We start from the raw sequence: 24437 nt of genomic DNA on the forward strand, positions 1-24437 counted from the left end.
GACCAAAAATTAACTTTTAAAGATCACATTGAGGGCATTCAAGCCAAATGCAACAAATATATAAAATGTTTGTATCCTCTTATAAACAGGAAATCCAAACTTTGCCTGAAGAATAAACTTCTAATATTTAAGCAAGTTTTTAGACCGGCCATGCTTTACGCTGTGCCAATATAGTCTAGTTTTTGCACTACCAGGAAAAAAGCACTTCAAAGGATTCAGAACAAAGTTCTGAAGATGATTTTGAAGTTGCCTCCCTGGTACAGTACTACCGAAGTACATAGAATTTCGAATGTTGAGACTTTAGAACAAATGTCCAACAAAATAATTAATAATTTCAGGCAAAAATCGTTGCAATCCTCAATTGCAACGATTAATTCCCTTTATACTTAGATAAGATTTAGTTTTAGTTTTTAGTTTCGAGATATCAGTTGTTATACTGACATGCAGGTTTAAAAAAAAACCTGTTTAAAATACTGAATTGCCAAGACAGTAACAATGTAAAAACACTTAGCTATATATCATAACAATTAAGGCTGGTAAGTTACTGCAGTAACTGGAGCACCTAGGTTAAAAATGAAATGTAATTTATTTTGAATTTGGAACAAATAAAGAGTTAAAAAAAAAAATCTCACCTTCATCTTCACACTTAGAAATAATTATCGAACTTTCAACAGCTGAACTGTTCGGTAAAAATCAGTCATTTCAATTCATTAGTTTTAAAGCTTCAGAACAAAGAAAACTTCACCATAATGTCTAGACTCGACTATTTTAATAAGGCTGACAGTGTTTTGAAATTAAAATTGAGTGAAACAGCTTTTAAAAGAGGGTCAAAGTTTTACCGAACGTTCAGCTATTGAATGTTCGGTGCAAAATTATCGAAGTCGGTTATAATTTTTAAGTGTGTAAGTTCCCGGAATTTACTTGAAATTTATGGATCTGTATTGATGTTCTCAGAATTAATGGTCAGTTCAATTAAGGATCTATAAACTTCTCCAAAGTTCTGGACTTTGCTGTAGTTCTCGGAACGTCTTCAAAGTTTTTGAAAAATCTCTGAATGTTTTGGATTTTTCTAAAGTTCATGGAACATCACTAAAGTTTTGAAAATTGATCTAAAAAGCTATGAACTTCCCTGATTTTTTTTCTGACGTTTCCTGAATTTCTAAGAACTTTTAAATGAAATTAATGGATGTGTCTTGAAGTTCTCTGATATGTACCACATAAATAAAAACCGACCAATGAAGGGTTTGCTAAAATTCCTAAAACATATTTTAATGTTTGGATTTAGTTTTATGTAATTTGAAATATACACATACTTTTTTTTAAATTTGCCATTTTTTTTTCAAGCATTTATCTCTAGGGGTGGAACACTATTTCATCACTTCGAGAGCAGCTTTGGAAAATTAATGGATTGGCGGATGTAGATCAATATTTCTGCGCCTAGTTAGTTTTGATAAAAAAAACAAATTGTTTTTCAGAGCTGGTTACTCCTATACATACTATGGATTCCATAGTAAACGGAGACAAAGTAGAATGTAGCCAAACGAACTGTCAGTTAGTGTAGCCAAACGAATATGACGTCATCATGGTGTTTTTCACGGGAGAAATATTGTAATATTATGAGCACAAAACGCTTTCCAAACTCCACATTCCGATTTATTGTCGCTAGACTTGAAAAACTAAATGACCAACTCGCGACAATCAATTATACTCTCGTTATGTACTTTAAACATAACGTCGCATCTAGTGCGCTGTATTCGTCAAATGATGCGCTATAGTTCGCACTAGATGCGACGTTATCTTTAACGTACACAACAAGAGTAAAATCGATTGTCGTGAGTTGGTCATTTCGGTTTTCAAGTCTAGCGCCAATATTTCGCGTAAAACGGAAGATGGGAATAAAACGCAAACCACTCCTCGGGTCATTGACGTCGACGCAAATATAAACAGTTTCTTATGTGAATTTTCGGTGGAGCGAAAGGATTGTACAAAGTCCGCCATGTTTCACGCACAGTTTGACATTTGCTTATGGATTTTCTCATAGGAGTAAAGAGTTACAGAGTCGCCTTCAACGCCAACTGTTGCAAAGATTTGTTTTGCACTTAATTTTGAACTTTTGCGCACGAAACAAAACCAAACAAAACTGCTTAACGAAGAGCTCTACGATGGCATGAACATTTTTCACGGATGCTAGTAAGATCATTTATTTTTCACGTCTACCAAAACCACTTTTTGTGCCTCCGCTTATCTATGGAATCTATTCTATAGTATCTATAGTTCCACCCAATTTTGACAGACGATTTTGGCAGAGATTTAAATTGATTCTTGCGAAATTTGCTGACGTTTCTGATGGAGGAGGTTCCACACGATTTTGATGAAAAATTTCAGTTGCTACCAATGAAGGTTTTAGACAATTCCGATGGATTTTGCTGACGTTTCAGATGGAGGAGGATCTAGAAGAATTTGGTGGAGAATTCAGGTGAAGAATTAAAACGATCGATACTTATTTCGACTAAAATGTTCAGTCTTCATCAGTGTCGAAATACGTATCTGTAATGGATACCAATATTAATTAAGTGGAATTAAGTGGAAGATAACCGTTTTGCTGTTTTATTTAAGCATTCCACTAACAACCCAATTTCATTACTTCATAATTATTTTATTCGAATGTTTCACATATACATTTTTGCCAAAACATCAGCCTTATAATTACATAAGACAAACCACATAACTTGCATAAACGGTATGTATGACCATTTATACATTTCATTTGATACAAAATCTTTATTAACTTTTTTTTACCGTCGATCTTGTTTTCCGTGCTGAGCAATAATGCTACCGACGCCAGGGAGGCAGCTCCCACACCTGGACCCTACCTATCGACCCACCAACTCATGAACCGGGGGCCAACAGCTTTACTTCCCTTCCTAAGGAAGGCGTGATGTTATGCCTCAGAACATCCCGGCGGTGCCGACTGGGATTGAACCCAGGCCTGCTGGGGTGAGAGGTAACTGCGTATTAGTTGACTTACACATTTTATGAATAATCAGCTAATTAGAAATTTGCCAAAAGGTACAAGGGGATTTCTGTCCATATATGGAACTTGCTCCGTCGCTGGTTTTGCTCCGATGAGTTGGATCTACCCAGATTCTGGGTAAATGGTTCTGATATCATTTTTCCCTAAGTTCAAAATGGCGCACTTTGAAGTTGTGAACAGGCGGTTTTTGCGCAGTGAATTTGAAATTAGTTTTCAGAAGTGAAGCAGTTACGTAATGACCTGGATGGAAAAAAAACTATCAGCAGCTAGTTGGTAAGGTATACAGCTCTAACAGTTCGTTGGTATCAATAAATACAGAATTATCATTTTCATAATGTTTTTTTTAATATTCTTCCTGGACGAAACAATTTATATATAAAGCATTCATAGGGAATTCATCCGTTTCTTCCGAAATGGGTAACGGTTACTCAGTTGACAAATGTCATAATCTGAGTAACCGTTACCCAGTTTCCTCTAAAGAGGCGATATGTCAAAATTGGAACAATCGATTGTCTGTCAAAGTCATAGGAAAAGTCATTCCAATCGAGCAGAAGACCTGTCAAATGGATAAGATGTCGTCTCTTTATAAATTCAGGCTCTTTAGTTTCCTCCATAGGCACGTTTACTCAAATTTGAGTAAAAGCCTGTTTACTCATTTTTGAGTAACTTCACTTTTGGCTGGACTGAGTGATTTTCGACTCAAAAATGAGTAGCCTCAAAATAGCGTGTGGAACCTCTCCCGTCGGGAATGCGAGCAAACTGCGTTGAAATTGAAGTGCACGATCCAAGGCACGAACCTTTTTTTTTCTTCTTAGGAACTCGACAGCTTGGGATTGGGATAGTTTTCTTAAGCACCCATTACACAATTCTAGATAAACATTTCAAAAGGTCCTATCAGCATTGAACGGTTCTCTTCATCGACTTTCTCTTCCATTAATAACTCAACTTCAAAAGCATTCCCTGCTGTGTTCAACTTTCTAAGCACCAGATAGGAACTGCTGCTATCAAACTGTGTGGCAAAATTAGCACCAAATGCATTTGCGTAGGCGTGGTTATTAAAAGAGAAAGTCGATGAAGAGAATCGATCAAAGCAGATAGGACTGTTTGAAATGTTCATCGAGAATTATCCTTACAATACTATCAATACATAAATATTGACAACATTAATGACAACACGCTAAAGCGCTCGTTACACAGGTCAATATATTGACAGTAAATTGACAAACTGCCAATTGACAAATCCATGTTTCAATCGACCACCGTGACGCTGCAATCGCAGCGGTGATAAGTCCGAAATAATGTGTCAAACTGAATACATTTTTGAAATTTCAACCAAAAAACTATTATTTTCTATTTATTCTAGCGAGTTTCTGTGGAAGTCAAAACATGATCCGAGCAAAAAAGTAGTACTCGTAATAATGGTATATAATGCTGAATTTTATCGTGCTTTGTTTCGAAAATATCTTCCAAATAAACAAACATCATCCAAATCACCCGAATCGTCCACCGACTAAATCTATTGTCACTTAAAAATTAATGTCAGTCGGTCTATTAATCAGCAGATTAAATCGTTTTTCGTCTGGTGCTACACCGAGCAATCGGCCTATTTAATAGTTTTTCGGCCAACTTTGTCTGTTGTTTAATAGGCAGATGATTTCAAACCTTAACATGTTTTCAGTAATTTATAAGTCTTGAAGTAGCTTTTTATTTAAGATCAATGCATTACAAAATAGTTTTATGCATTTTGTACAAGATTCATCCATGCTGACAAGAAATTTTCATGAAATTACATTGAAATTAAATAATTTTGCAAACAATCAATGAAATTTTCAAGGGCTGTCACAGACTTATCACCGTAGGTTAGTGCTTATTCCTGCCACCAGGCGCGCATGAGTTTAAGTTGGATTTCTCAATATCATTGAAAAGGTAATATTGATGACGATGGATTGATGACGATTATTGTTGAAAAACTGATTTTCATTTCACTTTGTCAATATTCTTCCCCTACCCACAGGGTTAGAAAAAAGTACCCAAAATTAAGTTCTTTTCACTCATCTCGGCACTATAGTGCAGGAAACCAAAAGTAGGTAAAGCGGGTCAAAGTAATTTTCATTTACTTGTGTGCAGTTCGTATGGAATTTTCCACTGGCTTTTTAACCAAAAGTAAGTTAGATGTACCCAACAGTAGGTAAATATGATTATACTCAACGTTGGGTTCCCACACTTTACTACCCCTGGGTGGTTTTGCTCGTCCGTTTTTGACAACATTAGAAGGAGAAAAGGAGACAAACTAGTCAAAAGTAGGTAAAGGGCGAACACGAAATTATTGCGACACATTCAACAGGGCATAACTTTTTTACCATTGGGTAAAAATCAACCAAATTTTGCACACTTTCTCATTGATGTGTATTGTGTACATGCTGTCAAACTCGAAGTCGTGTTTTTCGAATCAACGAAAATGGAGGTGAACCAACGCGAGTTGAGAGAACAAATTCTTTCCAAACACCTGGAATTTCCTGACCTGTCGCACCGGCAGTTGGGAAAAATGTTGAACATTCACCATTCAACCGTCTCCAGAGTGTTGAAGCGGTTCCAGGAGCGGTTGACGTTGGACCACGGCAAAGGAGCTGGAAGAAAACCGGGACCGGAGAACAAAAAGACGGAGGGAAAGGTGAAGCGGATGATTAAAGCAAATCCCAACGTCTCAAGCCGTGATTTGGCTAAAAAGATCGGCATGTCGCAGAGCTACGTCCAGAATGCAAAGAAGAGAGCTGGACTACATACATACAAGGTACAGAACTTCCCAAACCGCGATGAGCGGCAACAATCGACGGCTAAAACTCGGGCACGGAAGCTCTACGAGAAGATGCTGACAAAATATGGCTGCTGTGTGATGGACGACGAAACGTATATAAAAGCCGATTTTAAGCAAATTCCGGGGTTGGAGTTTTTCACCGGCAAGAGCAAGTTTGATGTGGACGACAAATTTAAGAAGAAGAAAATGTCGAAGTTCGCCTCCAAATATCTCATTTGGCAGGCCATCTGCTCTTGCGGACTGAGGAGTGAGCCTTTCGTGACAAAGGGCACAGTAAATGGCGAGATCTACAAATCTGAGTGCCTCGAGAAGCGCCTTTTGCCGTTCTTGCAGCAGCACGACAAAGCTCCGCTATTTTGGCCAGATTTGGCATCATGCCACTATTCTAAAAGTGTCCTGGAGTGGTATGAGGCCAATTCTGTCCATTTTGTTCCAAAGGACATGAATCCCTCAAAGTGTCCGGAGCTGCGCCCGGTGGAGCAGTACTGGGCAATAATGAAGCGGGAACTTCGGAAGAGCAAGAAGACAGTCAAAGACGAGAAGGACATGTTAAGAAAATGGAAAAAAAACTGAGAAACTGGTACCGGATGACACTGTAAAGACTTTGATGGAGGGCATCAAGCAAAAATGCGTTCAATTTTACACTCAAGGCTCCATCGATTAACTTTTCTTTTGATTTTTGAAGTAAATATATGTATAAAACTACCCTAAAATTTTGGTTTGATTCTAAACATTATAAGAAAATTGGCATGACATTTTCGGTGTCGCAATAATTTCGTGTTCGCCTTTTAAAAGTGAACTGGCCGTTGGGTACTTTTTTCTTGCCGTGCAAGAGAAGGGAGAACGTACGTCATTTAGATCGACTGACTCACAAAGCACCTTCGCGAGGCATGCAGTGTTGCCATTTGTTTAAATCTTCGTGTGTGATATAAAATCAATTTCAAACTAAATAAAAAATGTATCTGTTTACAGTCACCAATCACCCAGGCTTCGTTTATATGGATGTACATGTTCTACAAAATCACAATCACAATCATGTTATTTTTTTTACTTTAAAATAAAATAAATACTATCAGCGTTTCACATACCTACACGTAACGTAAATTAATTATAATGTACATGATTTTCATTTATGAATGCTTATCAAAACATCAGCATGATAGTTTCTTTTTGGGAAACTGCGTACCGTGAACGTGGGTTATTCCACACGTGTAGTAATTCCGCGCACTCGACAATCGATTTGATTAAATTCGAACAATTTGGAAGTACATGTCCCGTGTATTTTCTGTGTCCTGTCAAAAAGTTTCATCGTTTGGTATACCAATTTGGTATTTGAATGACAAATCCGCGGAATTACAGCTCACGTAGAATAACCCACGTTCACGGTACAACCTATGTTAATTGATAAACTATATGTGTGCCCATTAAAACAGTTTATATGACATATTACCTACATTATTTTTCTTGCACGTCTTCTAGTCATTAGTTGACTTTAATAATCATCAATAGTAATTTTCCAGAAAGTATAAGAAAGAATCATCATGATAAAACTAGTGTATCATTATGTAAAACTAAGCATTATATGTATGGATAACTTTAGGTAAACAGTATTGTTCTAACGAAACAGGAGAGTTCAGTAATCATCTAGTTCTTACATCATTCTGAGAACTTAAGAGTAGGCATGGAATATATCATTTTTTGACACTATTTATTCTAAAAATCCTGAAAATTAATTAAAATGTGCAAGTATAAGTAAATGTTGGGTGATAATTAGTTTCTATATATATCCACTAAACCAGGACTCCGCTGTTTGGTAATTTTTGAACTACGGAACTGTTCGGTAAAAGTTTACAAGTCAGTGAAAAATTTAAAAATTTGGAAATTTATTCCGAAAATGTTAACCCTATTTAATGATACAATACAAATGTGTCGCTTTTATTAATTTCCTTCGAGTAACGGTCATTTGAAATTTTTCCAATTTTTTCAGCTGTTCTAGAACCCGGCAAAATTTACCGACTTCGGTGATCCGAATTTAGTGTGTAGCTAGAATTTTCAATACATACAGGTCCAGCAATCGTTTCTGTTTGGACCCGAATGCAAACATGAACTCTAAACACACTTTCTTTCGCTGATCCATGTTTCTTGTGTGGGGAAATTGAGACAAGTAATATTGACTTTAATACATTGAGGTAATAAGGCTTGTAACGTATTGCCATTAATGTTGTCGATATTCTTATATCGATGATATTGATAACGAAATTGACGGTTTTTTGTCAATACATTCTGAGTATTGACAAAGTGAAATTAAAATCAGCTTTTCGTCAATACTCGTCATCAATCATCGTCTTCAATATCACCTTTTCAATAATATTGTCAGTATGTCAATTTATTGTCAATATATATTGATATGTGTAATGGGCGCTTTACGATTTTTTGTAAGCAAACCACCTCAATCTGTCAAATTCCTAAGAAAAAAAGTAAGGGTAACAATATCGTGCACAAGGTGACTACAAATAGGTGTTCTAATGTGTCAAATTCATAATTCAGCCACAGACAAACAGACGTAACTCTTTGAAAACGTTTTTCTTGAAAACATAGTATCTCAAAACATATGACCTCAGTAACGACATCTCTCGGGCTTCTCGCGGAAAACAAGCTTGCTCGCTAACTCGCAAACAATATTGCATACAAGTTCTATAGAATGTATACAAACGTCAAAGTGATCCGATACCACCGCTGCGGCGAGTAGTTTGCGGAACTGATAATATTTAAATCAACCGTTAAATGCGTGAACGAAGATACCCAATGAAGTGTTACGTCTGTTTGTCTGTGATTCAGCCATGTTGGATTTTTGTATGGGACAGCGACCGAGTTTGTTTACAATTTGCTCTAAAACCGCACTTCCCCCCCCCCCCCCCCCCCGCGACCTCCTCGCCTATATAGTGACAAAGCTGTATCACCATTTATATACACACCATGATCGTGCACTTCTCTACCGTCAATCGTGTGTAAACAGTCATTACACTCTCAAATGAAACTACACAAGTATACTTGTAAGAAACGTTGAAAAGTCAAGACGGGAAATCAATTTCTACGGGCCCAAAAGCTACATATCGTATAGCGGAGGAAAACCGTATGTTCATCAAGTTCAAATCAGAAGAATCGATGCTTCATTGTTTGTTACACAACCGTGTAACATTATGCCGACGGGAAGTCAGTTGAGGTACGCATGTCGCCTGCTGGGAGCACCTTCCAATACGTGAGAGTGTACGACCTCCCACCAGAAGTCCCGGATAGCGATCTAGCATTGGTGCTAGGGAAATAGGGTAGAGCGCTACTTCGTCGTAATCGCCCATTTCCGTTCTATCAATCAGAAAAGATCAATCATATCAATGATTTCACCGTGCCTAAATCAATGACAGGTTTGTTCCGATGCGTTAGTTCATTAGCTACAATATAAACCCTGTTAGAGCGCATTGTATGAATATTTACGCTCATTGTTCTCAACACAAAAGAAGCGCTCCTAGCGAATACCCTTTTCCTACGTTTATCCGTAGGACGAAGAAAACCTAATTGCGTTTCTATGCGTTAGGACGGAATTGAAACTCGTAGAATCAAGAAGCAGTATTAGATTTTAAACAATATCTCAACAATTTGTGACTCTTTATCAAATTCAACGGTACGTTTGGAAAGGTGAATGAATTTAGAAGACATGTTTGACAAAAATATTCAATTTTTTGTTTAAACTCGTTCAGAAAAGAGAGGTAAAGCGCGGGTTGTGCTTAGTAGGACGGAAATTAGATAAAAACCCCTACGGTGATGTAAAGCGTGTAGTGAGGGAGAAATTTCCAGCTACCTTGGGCCTCGACATGCACACAGGTGTGTGGGGTCTATATATGTTCCCAACTCGCTGCATTTCCTCAATCGAAAGAGGAACATATTCTATCAAGGGAACAAAAAATGTGTGTTTCCTTTCTAAGATGGATGGGCAACGGATGAATTCCTGCTCCAAGCGGAAGGATTGCAAGCAGCTATTTCAACAAAGAAGAAAACCAACAACGGAATTCGGAAGGGAAAGGAGTACGTACGCTGGTGTAGTAACTGGAGGTGCATCGCCAAACGATGAAATGGTTGAGGTCCCTGGAAGAAGAGGTGGTGGTGATGGATGTGACGTCCCCGGACGCCGAGAAGAACAGTGAAGAGAAAGCAAGCGCTGCCGAGAAACAGTAGCCGCCTGTTGTCAAGTGCAAAAATGATGCGTATCACTTCTACAAATTCGGGATGATGAACTTTACCGAGAAGGAGCAAATATAGGACGAAGGGGAGGCTAAGTGGCAGGCGCTGCTGAAGGAAAAACAATTGGAAGGAGCAAGGAAGTTGTCCCTCATTAATATTTCATTGTGATCATACAATTATTTAATGTTCTCGGCTCCGTGGAATTCTTTTGGACATTTGAGCCTAACAAATATACTAATTGAAAAAAAATGGCAGCTTACGGTAATCCATGTAACGACAATTCGTTTCAATTACCTACGACAAACTAGCAATCAAAGACAAGGTTTTAAGCATTCCATGGAGAAGCACGGTCTTCCATTAAAAAATAATAATTAAAAGATGATCGTCAAATCAATTGTCCATTTCGCCTCCCATTCCGCAACGTGTGGCCGATTTGCATGAAGGGGTTGGAGTGATGATTCAGATTCGATTCTGCCCTTTTTCACGTTCTCTCTCTCTCTCACTCGCTCTTTGACACTCACTCACTGCCTTTTCTTTGCCTCATTCAACGGTTTTAGTTCGCTTTTCTCAATTTCGGATTTAGATTGATATTGATTGTGATAAATTATGTGTGGGTATAAAAGTGATTTTAAACTGAAAATAATAGCTGCAAGGCTGTTGTTGCTGCTTCTGCTGCTGGTGCTGGCTGGACCGGATCGAACGAAAAGCTTTCGGATCGTCATGATGATGATGATGATGATGATGATGATGATGGTGATGTGGACGACGGCAACGGTGAGTGTGTTTGTGTGTTGGGTTGGAAGGATGAGCCGGTGGTGGGTGCGGTGGGAGGATTTGTGTGCTTTTCCCCTAGCTCTTTTATGCTCCTGTTTGTTCTTTTTTTTTTTGTTTTTGGGAAAGTGGGTCTGGATATGGTGAAATATATTTTTTTAGCAGGACATATGAGAAGGCGGATTTATCTACCAGTTTTCCTCCGTTGGAAGCGTGCTGGTTTCGCTTTTATGGATAGGATGACACTTGTCTCACTCTCTCTCTTTCTTTCTACTCGTTGCTGCTGCTACTGACTGTCGCTAGATTGTGCCGTATATGAAGCGAGGATTTTCCTTTTTTGTTTGTGTTTCGTGTGTTCCCTTTTTCTGGTTAGGGCAAATATAAAACGTTTCTAGCTTGTTGTTGTTGGTTGGTTGGTTGGTTGGTTGGTTGGTTGGTATACGACTATAGGACGAATGGAGTCGATCTCCCTCTCTACGTAGGTCTTGTCTCTAATACTCTGTGTGTAGGCAGCGTGGGACGTAGGTCATTCAGTTCACAAAACACAGGAACCGGGGGAAAATGTAATAAACAATAGACACATGGCCTTCTTATCCGTCGAAAAATCCAATATTTTTCCTTATCGGCGAGGCTGAGCTGCACTGCGAGTCTGTCTTCTTCAGGATGGACGATATGTAAGGACCGTCCCCGTTGCTGGCTCGGTGTATGGTCGTGACGGAGTCCTGTTTGGTAAGGCTACCGCCACGTTTCTGGTCAGCGAATGAGATAACCGAGTGTTGCTTGACCAGCTGATGACGTTTGTTTGGTGGTGCAACTGCGGCATTCTCGTACACTACAACGAGCAAGAACAATAGAGGATGCCGTTGATTAATGGTCGACGTTTGGAGTAGCGACGTGCGACGCTCATGCCTGTAGCATTGCGGGTGGTAGTGAAGATGGTTTTTGTGATGATGGTGGTGGACAGGTGGACAACTACTACGAGCTCCGAAAAGCGGCCAACTAGAGGGATTGGCTAGTTCTAGACAGGCAGTTTTTGGATTAGCTATTGACAATAGTGGTGGTGGTGGTAGTGCATTAGGAAATGTCGTGCTTTTACGTGCAGGAGACGTGCGTAGACACCAACTATGAGAAGGCTGCTGCTTACCTGATTTGGGCTCATTGAACGAGAAAATAGAGTCTTGTTTAACGAGTTTGTGTCTTTTATGTTCGATTATCGACAGGACACTATCCTGGCTGGACAGTGAGGCCGAGTACTTTTTGCTGGCACTCGAATGCTCAATGTACGAGATTTGCGTATCCTGTTTGCACAGAATGCCCTTACGTGGTTCAATGTAGGAAATCTGACTGTCCTGGCGGGAAATCGAATCCGACGCCGAACTCTGCTTCGAAAGCATGTCTCGTGAACCGTTACTGTCCTGCTTCAGGAGCATCTGGCGTGAATTGTCGCTATCTTGCCGATACAGTATTGCTAATGGATGAATGTTTTTTTTAAATTTTATTTGGTTGATGAGATAGAAGTGGTGGTTGTGGTGGTTTTGGTGGTGGCATGATGGTAGCGAACCAGACAGCGACAGACAGAGAAATAGAGGGAGAAACAAAGAAAGACAGACAATTCAGTACGACTCACTGCCAGGAATAGAGCATAACTCTAAAAATAAATCTCTAAAATATATAAAAATATACGAAACGGATATAGCTCTCTAGAAAGCTCTTCAACGAATGTGTGTATGTGTCGGTACACGTGAGCTCTACCGTCAAGTTAAAAGTATACAACATAATAGCTCTAATACTTCCGGCGTTGAACTTTTACAGTACCCGATCGTGATGCGATGCTGTCCTGTTTGAGTAGCGTCTGCCGTGATATGCTACTGTCCTGTTTGAGCAGCATGTGGCGCGAGAGGTTGCTGTCCTGCTTGGAGATGGAATGGTGCTTCCGGCCACCCTTCTCCTCGTAGATGTACGACACGGCGTCCGCGGACTTCATCGATGGGCTGTGCGGTGGGCGTTTGCTGCTGTTGTGATAGTGCGACGACTTACGGGTGCTGGTCGAGGATGACGCGATGGCCATGGTTTCATAGTACCTGTAATGGAAAATGGAAAACGATTTGTTGAGAGGATTCATTTGCGGTTATTGGGAATTTTGGTTCGGTGGGGAATCTGACAAGTACAGATGTTCATGTACACAATAGATCTTTCGTGTGGTGTTGGAGTTAGCAACTATTGCCATGGGTTTCAATATTGATTGTTGTTTGTATATTCGGATGATTTGATGCATAGAGTTTCAAATAGCAGCGAACCGCACTATTCGGGGACATGCATGTTGAAGAAGGCAATGATGGTGAATATTAGTAATAGTGGGAGCACTGTGTTGTTGTTTAATTGAGATTAGAGTTCGCGTTTCCAACAGAGACGTAGTGAGAGGGTGGTGAAAACAGGCCCTGCCTAGGACGACAAAGCAAAGGTGCGATTTCAAACAGTTTCTGTCTGGTAACTTTTTCATGCCATTAATTTGATTGACATTTTTAATCATTGAGCGAATTTTACGAGCATTCAGCAGAATCTATTCTGGAAAGTTATCTTAACAACTTCGATGGAGAATTCCGTAGTAATTCTGAAAAGAATTCAATGGGGTTTGCGAGGAGAACTTTAGGTGATTTCATTGGATAATTCCAAGGGTATTATGAGCAAATGTAAAGGGTACCGTAATCCGACGGTAAATGTAGTTTTAGCTTTCTACATTAAATGAAATGGACAATCTAATGATATTAAAATCACTAGCTATGGGGTCTCTATCGTTCTGTATGATTACTTATGATGTAGTGTGCTTTGTTTATTTTGACGTAGGACTACGTCTGTGATGTCTATGTGGGGGTACACTTTGTGAAAACCGAAAATGGAACATGTAACAAAAATATGAAAGATTTTGAACGTTAATAACTCAGCTGCCCCTGGACCAATTTCAATAATTTTAACACCAATCGATCAGAAATATTTCTACACACTTTATCAATTTCAAAATGTCACAATTTAAAATTGCACGAATGTGCAACTGTTGCTATTATAATTAAAATTATTACCGATTTCACTAACACAGATTTCAAAGTTGAATTCCATCCGGTCTCACCAAACGGTGTTTATTCAATCACCGCGTGGTGAATGGTGGTGTTCTCCAGTACACAACGAAAGGCTGCCTGCAAGCAGCGAGCTGCAGCCCACATGAGCATTCATAGAAGGAGGAAGAAGCCCCACCGCTATTGATCGGAATCAGTAGCGCTTTGTGAGTCGCTGTGGGCCATCTATGTCAAGCGTGTCATACTAAAGAGTATAAACAGAGGGAACCCCGCTCAAATTTCTATTCCTACACAAAACACAACCTCCTGCTGCAGTTAACAAATAAGTTTTTTTTATATATGACCACGTAGTCCTGTCCTGGCTGTCCCTTGTAGTTTTTTTTGATATTTTTTAAGATCTCAAATTTGAAAATATCGATATGAGGTGAAATTGATCAACCCCTCAAATGACTTTTGAGTAAATTTTCAGAAACTGTTATTATTAAATTTGGGATCCCTGAATATGAATCCTTGTGCAAAGTGAATTTTGAGCAGAAATTGCAATAACAAATCTTAAAATGCATGGTTGCGCCGAAATCTAGGCAGTATCGTTAAAATAGATGGTAATTTCACGGAAAACCATTGATTTCTCAATATTGAATTAAATTTACTGTATTTTGTTTTTAATTATTCAAATTCATTAACAGTTAGTTTAAAGAAAAATTCCACTACGGTAATGACCCGATTTTTTCAGCCCTTCCGCGCATCAGACTTTTAATTTTCAATAATTTAACATAACCGTAATTTGAAATCTTTCTTATCCAGCTTAAAGAAGGATGTTTAAGGTATACTTTGGTGCAACAAGTCCATCGAATGACACTAAAAATGCTTCCTTCGATTTCTCCGCTTTTATTTCAATTCGGGGCTCATTCGACTTGTCACGCGTCGCGTCGTTCTTCGCTTCATTCTAACGTCCGCATCGTGCTCTCTTGCCGTACGGATCTATTTGTTTTTTGCTGCCACCTAAATCTACAATAAATAACATTTTGCAGTGCTCAATATTACCTGCAAATTTTCTACCTTGTTCCTCTTCGATCCTTGTTTGGACCCTGCCCGAGGTAATCCTGCTTGGATATCGATTTGGAAAAATTCATCTTCGGATTCTTAGTAATCTGCTTGGAAGATTTGGAGAAGCTTTTTTGCGCCTAAACGGAAAAGAAAAGGGCAATCGCTTGATCCCCCTTCTGATGAAATTTATTTGAGCAATCAATTTGACATTCTCACGGATGATGATATTGATCCATCATCCAGGCAACATTCCATTAAACATTCCCAGCTTAACGCCACGTAGGAAAAGGTCCCTCTGTTGTGATAACCACTTCAGATTTCTATGCTCTTCACACGGAACTTTTGAACTTCGTTAAATTTAAGTTTTCACTTTGAATTGGCCGTTGGGGCGAATGTCGTGTATTGACTGAAACCTTGCACGAGTTCAAAGGTCTTTTCAAGTATCTTAGTGAGAAGCAACACAATTTTTTCACTTACGACACCAACACTGAACGTCTGTTCAAGGTTGTATTGAAAAGTTTGCCCAATGGTGAATCCCTGGATCAGATCAAAGATAAATTGACTAAATTACTTGGAGTTGAGCCATTCCAAGCAATTTGAACTAAATAACCTTAAGGCATTAGAAAAAGTTAGCCTTATGCTCCATGTCCGAATGAAGTGGGAACACTTCAAGAAGACTGGAGAAAATTTCTTAAACCTCACCCAGTGCCGTAAGTACCAGGGATGGGGTCAGGAAACAAAAAATTCTACATGCCAGCTTAATGCATAAATTGTGGTACGCAAAGGACGATTGTCCTGTGTAGGAAGATCCTAAGAAATTTAAATGTTCAAATTGTGAAAATCCAATTTTTGGCGATCGATCCTACAATCTCGTTCTAAGCGAAAAGTAGGAAGTGCTCCACGTTCCCGACCAGGTACAAATTTCTCTGCTGTTAACAACGGTCAGCGAGGAACAAATTTTATATTCTTACCAATTGTACAAACCGCTCCCCTGATTCAAATTCTTCATCTATAACTGCTGCTAACAAAGTTCAGCAAGTGAAAGGAGATACCTATGCTGCTATTGTAGCTGGTAGAAATAGAAATCAAAATTCTTGCCAACATACTTCCAACGGAAATCTTAATGATGTTGACTTAGGAAGCATTTTACAGAAATCATTAATCGACATGATTGCTGAGATGCTAAAAACTAAATCCATGTTTGATACTATTCTTCATGGCTTTGAAATTCAGTAATGGATATCAAATCATTAAATATTTTAAATTGGAATGCTCACTCTCTAAAGATAATAAAGATGAGCTATTTAATTTCTTGAGAGTTCATAACTTAAACGTTCCTTAAATCTGATTATAAAGTTAAAAAGGGACGCATATTATTGAACAACTACCGGTTTTTATTCTGAGTTTGCTTTAGTTGAAGAGGTGGCAATTTCGTCTACCATCGATCAAGTTACGCCTTTGTTTCTGCACATCCGCAAGGAATTAGCAATTCAAAGGGACATCGTGCCAAAATCTGGTGAACTGGTTGAATTTGTAAGTACAGGTTGGATGACATCCAGTTCCTCTCTCATCGCCCTCTCTCATGTTCTTGAGAAAATGAAGCTGAATGCTTGTCAAGAACGATCAGAAAAATTGAAAATGTAAACACAATCTCCAAAGTCATTATTACTTTCAGGGTTGCCAAACTCATATCCCATGACATAATAATTAGCACACTTCGATACTTTCGGCACCATTTTCGGCACAACTCTCGGCACGCATTAAGATGTGCATAGTTGAATGCACCTTGTAAAGGCCTACTTTTCATAACTAAAATAAATAGAACTTTTCAGCATCCAGTGCCAAAAAGTTCTATTTAAGCAACAGTGCAAAATGCATTGTGCATTGAGTGCAAAATAGCTATTTAAGCAACAAGATGCCAAAAGTAGATTTTTTCATCACGAGTCGTACTTTATCGTCGTAACGACGTAAGGAAGCCTGCCCAATTTGATAATTACGACGAGTGTTGAAAATATGGAATTTGCAACGAGTTGCATACACAATTTTTTGCACTCAAAAGAATGCCTAAGTAACAGAAATTCACAGAATTATGTTGATTAAACTCTTGAGTAAACTGTTTTACAACCAAAAATAGTTATACAAAGGTTATAACGGGTGTTCAATAAAAAATTAGAATTTTTTCCAGTCATATAGCTAGTAAAACAAAAAAATTTTTCAACGAATTCAGTATTTTTTTTATTAAAAACATAATGTTTATTCTTCAAAAAAACGTCAATGAATATTGGAGAAGAGGCCCTGGTCAGCCGTACGACGCAACTTTGTCGCGATGCTCTCACAAGAGCGCTGAACGGCACTGAAATCATTCTCATTTTTTATTGAACACGCTTTTTGCTTAGGTGTCGAAAAGTGGAACTTTTCGGTACTGGATGCTGAAAAGTAGTTCTTTTCGATACCGTTATTTTAGTTATGAAAAGAAGGTCAAACAGTGTCGAAAAGTGACACTTTGGGGTAATGAGTGCTAAGCTATTTTGTATGCAACTTGTGGCAAAATTCGATTTTTTTACACTCGCCGTAATTATCCAACTTTGCAGCCCTCGTGTTGACTTTGCAAGCCTCGACTCGACTCGTGTTGAATAATTTTTTTTTGCAACTTGTCGTATAAATAGCTATTTTAAGCCTAAAAAATGTATGCAAAAATGACCCCCGATAAAACATTTAGAAACTAGCCTCCAAGAGGATCGTTTGGTGGGTGTTTCTGCGATACTGTTGCACCACATATTTTTATTTCTCAATCAAGGGATTATCAACTCTACACACTGTGCCAAAACACATCACGGCACACTACTCGGCACGCTAGGGCACAAATTGACAAGAATGCCACAGAATATATTATAAATCGGCATCACTGTTTTTTGCTGACGATTTTCCAATACTTGCTAAGGTTTCGCACTTTGTACACAGTCGCTGAAATTAATAAATCTATCGGACTAGACGATTGTATCCCGGATTAGAAGTCAAACCTATAGGACTTTGCTCGGATCTCTCCTACAGCCAGTACTTCGTCTAATTCCCTGCAAGAGTTGTTAAACTGTGATGGTGAATAGCAGCGCCGAGATCATAACCAGTAACAGCAATAACTAGATCACCCTCAGGGTCATCTACTTTTGCAACCAACGTGGTTGCAACAATTGCTTGTCGTTTCCAGTAGTGACAATAGCGGTAATCACGGTTTACATGGGTCAATTTCAGAGGCACGGTGGTCAAATACATAGCGTCATACAAATCATCCTGTTTAAGTAATCAGGATTCGTTCAATAAATATTATGATACCCTATTGTGCAGTCTTCGACATATTAGATAGGATTTCTTTAAGCATTGTTTTACGTAATATTCTAACTAACGTTCTAAAAATACAGGTATACCCAAAGGGTGGTCACTCTTCATAAGTATTTAACGCAAACTTTTTTCTCAGTGTGCCTCACGTGAGTCGCAGCAGTGCCGATAGTGTCATCAAACTGAATTGTTTGCTTGTTTGTATGTTTGGCAAACTGGTTAATTTGACAGTTCACATGTTTTGTTTTGAAGAAACAAAACAAGCAGTGTAATCCTATCCCCGATCCTAACTGTTGTGACTCTCGGTTCGTTGCTCCAAAATCCTATCGGAAAAGGACTACACTGAACCTAATAAGCAACGGCCTTGACCCCTGAATCGAAGCGTCGAGCGAGAACGTGCTCCGAGGGAAGCACTTCCAATTTCCGACAGGACAATAACTTCTACTGGATTGGAGTATGATTAGGACTCGGATAAACCACAGGTGTTGGTGGTAAGTGTACGAAGCGAGTGTGCATCATCAGAGGAAACTGCTCCAGATGCTCTTCAAATTCTGATGAACGCTGCCGGGTGGAGTTTCTCCCGAAAGCCATCGACTCAGTCAAAGATGCATAGCTAGTGGAAGTTTCAACCGGAATCAGACTGCCCTGTTGGAGGTGGGGTTTATTATGTCAACACAGTCAGACAGTCCAACGATCGAACAAATGGAGAGAAGTATGATGTGGTAGTGCTGGCGAAAAGCAGTGCCAGTCAGAGAACACCTGTAAAAGTTTGAGCGCTGCCCGACCAGAATAATAAAATAACAAAATTATAACAAGCCTTGTTATGGATAACTGATTATGATATAATTAAGTTAAGGAAACTTATTACCAAGAAAATAATATAACAAATCTTTAACAAATTTAAATACATTGATTTTTTTATGATTTTGTAACTGATTCTTAACAAGATTTTAACACAATCAGATATTATTGACCAAACCCCAATAAAACATCAAATATATTTTTTCTTGGGTTTTTCAAGCATGATATTTTCTATGAGTTTATTTACACAGTCAATCAATCTGAGTTTTTAGTTTACAAAGCGAAATATATGATTATAACACGATTTAATCATTCCGTCTCGCACGCTGAGCCGATCAAGTCGCATCGGTCTCGTTGTACGACACTATCATTTAGTTTTGAGTTTTTCCCCACGCGAGGGTTTTTTCTCGCCAAAGTTAATTGGCATAGTGTTTAGACGACTAGTGCGCGAGTGAGGAAGCCGTTAATGATATGCCGAGTGCTTTCATTACGGTCCAGCTTTAACCCAGCATCATCGCAACATCATCAGCAAAATCATCACCACTATCGGTAAATCACCCCATCGATAGCAACAACGAAAGAGCGTCATATTGCCTACCGAGTCGACCGAGGCACACCAGCATCGAGGTTATTGACTCTGCAGCCGTTGGATCAAACAATTATATCTCTCCAGTCTGCTGCCGCCTCAGTGCGTTAGGTATAAATCGTGTCGTTTGTATTGTTCTCGCCAGTATAGCATCTTCCTTGTTTCCCTGGTCCAATATTAGATTGGTGTTTAATTAGGGTGATCCAAAAATCCAATTTTTTTTTTCGCTTGATTTTTTTTTTCTTGATTTTTTTTTATTATTATTTTTGTATTACTTAGGGTGATCCAAAACTCTGTAAATAGTATATAATCATTATTTTTTTTTAATTTTTTTTTTGATTTTTTTTTCTTTGCATGTATTACTCGTTAGTAGAGTGAAACTATATATATATATATATTTTTTTTTTTTGATATTATTTGAAATTACTGCAATTATTTGTAAATTTTTTTACAAAAAACACCATTGCGGCGATATTTAACCGCAATGGATGAAAATGATAAAGGCGGGGGATGGTCGCTTTCCATCTCAGACGACGAAACTCTTAATTCCACCTCACACGAAAGTCTCGAGGAAGTTGTGGAAATGGAAACCCTTGACGTTCCAGTTGACTCGCTCTCCAGCAAAAATACTGGAGCATATCCCAAGAAAAGGTATCGCCCATAACCCTCTCCCCCACCATCTCCTCCTCGTCCACCTGCACCCCCCACACCATTACCCCCAAAAACCTCTGCGCTCCCCCGCCTAAAGGCTTACCCAGAAGCCTCGAAAGGCCCATGGGTTGTTTTTTTCCGGCCCAAACAAAAACCTTTGAACATTCCGAGGATCTCTAAGGATCTAACAACACATTTTTCGGCCGTTACCGATATTTTCAAGGTAACACCAATAAAACTGCGCGTTACCGTTGATGACCGGAAGCAGGCTAACCAAATTGTTGCGTGCGAGCTTTTTTCATTGGAATACCGAGTCTACATACCCAGTAGTGAGGTAGAAATTGAAGGAGTGGTCACCGAAGCGAGTTTGACTAGTGATGATTTCTTGGGTCCCGATTCCTTCGGAATCTTTAAAAACCGTGCTCTGCCGAAGGTGAAGATATTGGACTGCCTTCAAATGCAGTCAGTATCCGTAGTAGGCTCCAAAAAAACTTATTCCTTGTCAAACTCGTTTCGTGTGACGTTTTCGGGTTCAGCGTTACCTCACTACGTCGCTATTGGCAAGGTTCGGCTGCCTGTACGCCTGTTTGTACCTCGGGTAATGAACTGCTCGAAATGTAAACAACTTGGTCATACATCGGACTACTGCTCGAACAAACCACGCTGCGATCAGTGTGGCGAGCAACATCAAGAGGGCCCTTGCGGTGCTCCACCAAAATGTGTGTACTGCAAGGAGAGCCTGCATACCCTGACTAACTGCCCGAGGTATAAACAGCAGGGAGAAAAACTTAAGCGGTCTCTGCAAGCTCGCTCCAAGAGAACACTAGCAGAACTCTTGAAGAATACCGCTTCATCTTCTCAGACCACACCAAAAAACAGTAACACGTTCTCCATTTTGCCAGTTGATGATCTAGACTCTGACTCAGAGGGCGGTGAGGGTAGTCCGTTTGTCTTTAAAGGCAATACGAGAAAACGAGCAAAACAACACACCACCGAAAAGCCTCGTAAGGCCACTCGTACGGACCACCCTTCCACCTTGGAAAATTCAAGAGGTAACGGAAATACACCGAAACCCATTCCACCGGGTTTTAAACCTTGTAATTATGACAAGAACTTTCCGTCACTTCCAGGATCATCTAAAACCCCAGATGTCCCAGTTTTTCGGCCAGAAAAGCAGCTGAATAATCAGCAAGAACATGCCCCCATGTTCACGTTTTCTGGTATTGTGGATAGCTTCTTCAGTATATTCAATGTCTCTGACTCAACGAGGAGCATTATTAATTTAGTGCTGCCAATGGTGAAAACTCTTTTGAAGCAACTAGCTTCTAGGTGGTCCTTCCTTGCATCGATCATATCTTTCGATGGATAATTCTCCGAATGAGGTCGGGGATATGATCTCTGTTCTTCAGTGGAACTGTAGAAGTCTTATGCCAAAACTTGACACATTTAAATTTTTAGTTAACAACTCACTTTCTGATGCATTTGCCCTTTGTGAAACATGGCTCTCTTCAGACAACGATCTTGCTTTCCACGATTTCAACATTATTCGCCTTGACCGCGCAGATTCGTATGGAGGGGTGCTTCTGGGGATCAACAAGCTCCATTCCTTCTACAGAATCGATCTGCCTTCGGTGACAGGCATTGAAGTTGTTGCCTGTCAGGTTAATATTCGAGGTAAATGCCTCAGTATTGCCTCAGTATATCTTCCACCGCGAACTGCGATTTCTCGTCAAAGTTTCTCGGATATCTGCACGGCTATGCCGGAGCCACGGTTGATCTTGGGAGATTTTAACTCTCACGGTACAGGCTGGGGGGAACTGTACGACGACAACCGCTCAACCTTGATATACGACATGTGCGACTTCTTCAAAATGACAATTCTGAACACCGGGGAAGCAACACGAGTAGCCAAACCTCCAGCAAAAATAAGCAGATTAGACCTCTCACTTTGTTCGAGTTCACTATCGTTGGATTGCTCGTGGAAAGTAATTCAAGATCCCTACGGTAGTGACCATTTGCCAATCAAAATTTCTATTACCAATGGTTCATCTTCTACTCGTTCGGTCGACATCGCGTACGATCTTACAAAAAACATTGACTGGCGAAAATTCGCGACCGCGGTTCTTGATGCCAGCCAATCGGTTGACGTACTTCCTCCGCTGGACGAGTACTCCTTTCTCGCGCGTCTTATCATCGATTCTGCGCTGCGAGCACAGACGAAACGTGTTCCGGGTATTTCCGTCCGCAAGCGACCTCCCACCCCGTGGTGGGATAAGGATTGCACCGACGCGAACAGCGAGAAGTCCGCCGCGTTTAAACGGTTCCGCAAACACGGCAAGGTCGGGGATTTCGAGCGGTACACCGACCTCGAGAAAACTTTTAAGGACTTAATTAAAGCAAAAAAACGCGGTTACTGGCGTCGGTTCGTCGATGGTTTGTCGCGAGAGACTTCCATGAGAACACTCTGGAATGTCGGCAGGAGAATGCGAAACGCGTCATCACCGATTAACGAAGACAAGGAGTACTCGGACAGTTGGATATTCAGCTTCGCGCGGAAAGTTTGCCCGGATTCGGTGTCGGTTCAAACCAACGTTCGTGATCGTCCGTCGGGTAATAACGAAATAGATTCCCCGTTTTCGATGGTGGAATTCTCACTTGCTCTCCTTTCATGTAACAATTCAGCTCCAGGAATGGATAGAATCAAGTTCAACTTGCTTAAAAATCTCCCAGACGTCACGAAGAGACGCTTGTTGAACTTATTCAATCAATTTCTGGAGCACAACATTGTTCCGGATGACTGGAGGCAAGTAAGAGTTATCGCCATTCGAAAACCCGGTAAACCCGCGTCGGATTATAACTCGTACCGTCCCATCGCGATGCTGTCCTGTATACGGAAATTGTTGGAGAAAATGATTCTTTTTCGTCTAGACAAATGGGTCGAGTCGAATGGTTTACTTTCAGATACGCAATTTGGATTTCGGAGAGGCAAAGCAACGAGCGACTGTCTTGCGTTGCTTTCAACTGAAATTCAACTGGCCTATGCGTAAAAACAGCAAATGGGTTCAGTTTTCTTGGACATTAAGGGGGCTTTTGATTCTGTTTGTATCGATGTCCTTTCGGATAAACTCCACGATAGTGGGCTTTCACCAATTATGAACAACTATTTGAGCAACTTGTTGTCTGAGAAATATATGAGCTTTTCTCATGGAAACTCGACAACTTCACGAATTAGTTACATGGGTCTCCCCCAGGGTTCATGTTTAAGCCCCCTTCTTTATAATTTTTATGTAAAAGACATTGATGGTTGTCTTGATGAAAATTGCTCGCTAAGGCAGCTTGCAGATGACGGCGTTGTATCCGTTATAGGGCCAAGTGCACCGGACCTGCAAGGACCATTGCAAGATACCTTAGACAATTTGTCTACTTGGGCTATGAAGCTGGGTATCGAATTCTCTCCGGAGAAAACTGAGTTGGTTGTTTTTTCTAGGAAGCATCATCCTGCACAGTTACAGCTTCAACTAAAGGGTAGAACAATCACTCAAAGTATATCTTTCAAGTATTTAGGTGTCTGGTTCGATTCCAAAAGCACATGGGGAAAACATATTGCGTATGTGAAACAAAAATGCCAACAAAGAATCAATTTTATTCGTACAATTACTGGAACTTGGTGGGGAGCACACCCGGAAGATCTGATCAGGTTGTACCGAACAACCATCTTGTCGGTTCTAGAGTACGGTAGCTTCTACTTTCAATCCGCGGCGAAAACACATATCTTGAAGCTGCAACGGGTTCAATACCGTTGCCTCCGAATCGCGCTTGGCTGTATGCACTCGACGCATACGATGAGCCTCGAAGTACTCGCGGGTGTTCTCCCACTGACAGATCGTTTCGCGGAACTGTCCTTCCGGTTTCTTATCCGTTGTGAAGTAATGAACCCATTAGTAATAGAAAACTTTGAGAAGCTGCTCGACAGAAATCCTCAAACAAGATTCATGAGTCTCTTTTACGAGTACATGACGCTGGAGATTGGCCCTTCTTCATTCAATTCCTCTCGTGTTTGCCTCCAAGACTTTTATAGTTCCTCTGTAAATT

At 39.9% G+C, this 24437-nt stretch overlaps 1 protein-coding gene across 1 annotated transcript in view; it reads right to left on the bottom strand.

The window, feature by feature from the left end:
* Positions 1-10526: 10526 nt before the first annotated feature.
* The window catches only part of LOC135701821 (neuropeptide SIFamide receptor-like), a 614024-nt gene continuing 600113 nt past the window's right edge, over positions 10527-24437 (bottom strand). The window contains exons 6-8 of the mRNA XM_065222753.1: positions 12672-12937; positions 12001-12324; positions 10527-11688 (exon numbers count right to left, since the gene is read on the bottom strand). Of these exons, the coding sequence (XP_065078825.1) occupies positions 11447-11688; positions 12001-12324; positions 12672-12937 (832 nt within the window). The 3' untranslated portion in view covers positions 10527-11446. The remainder of the gene's footprint in view (positions 11689-12000; positions 12325-12671; positions 12938-24437) is intronic.

Source organism: Ochlerotatus camptorhynchus, unplaced genomic scaffold (assembly GCF_037179485.1).
Source record: "Ochlerotatus camptorhynchus isolate MF236.1 unplaced genomic scaffold, CSIRO-AGI_Acam_v1.1 ptg000177l, whole genome shotgun sequence".
Classification (NCBI taxonomy): domain Eukaryota; kingdom Metazoa; phylum Arthropoda; class Insecta; order Diptera; family Culicidae; genus Ochlerotatus; species Ochlerotatus camptorhynchus.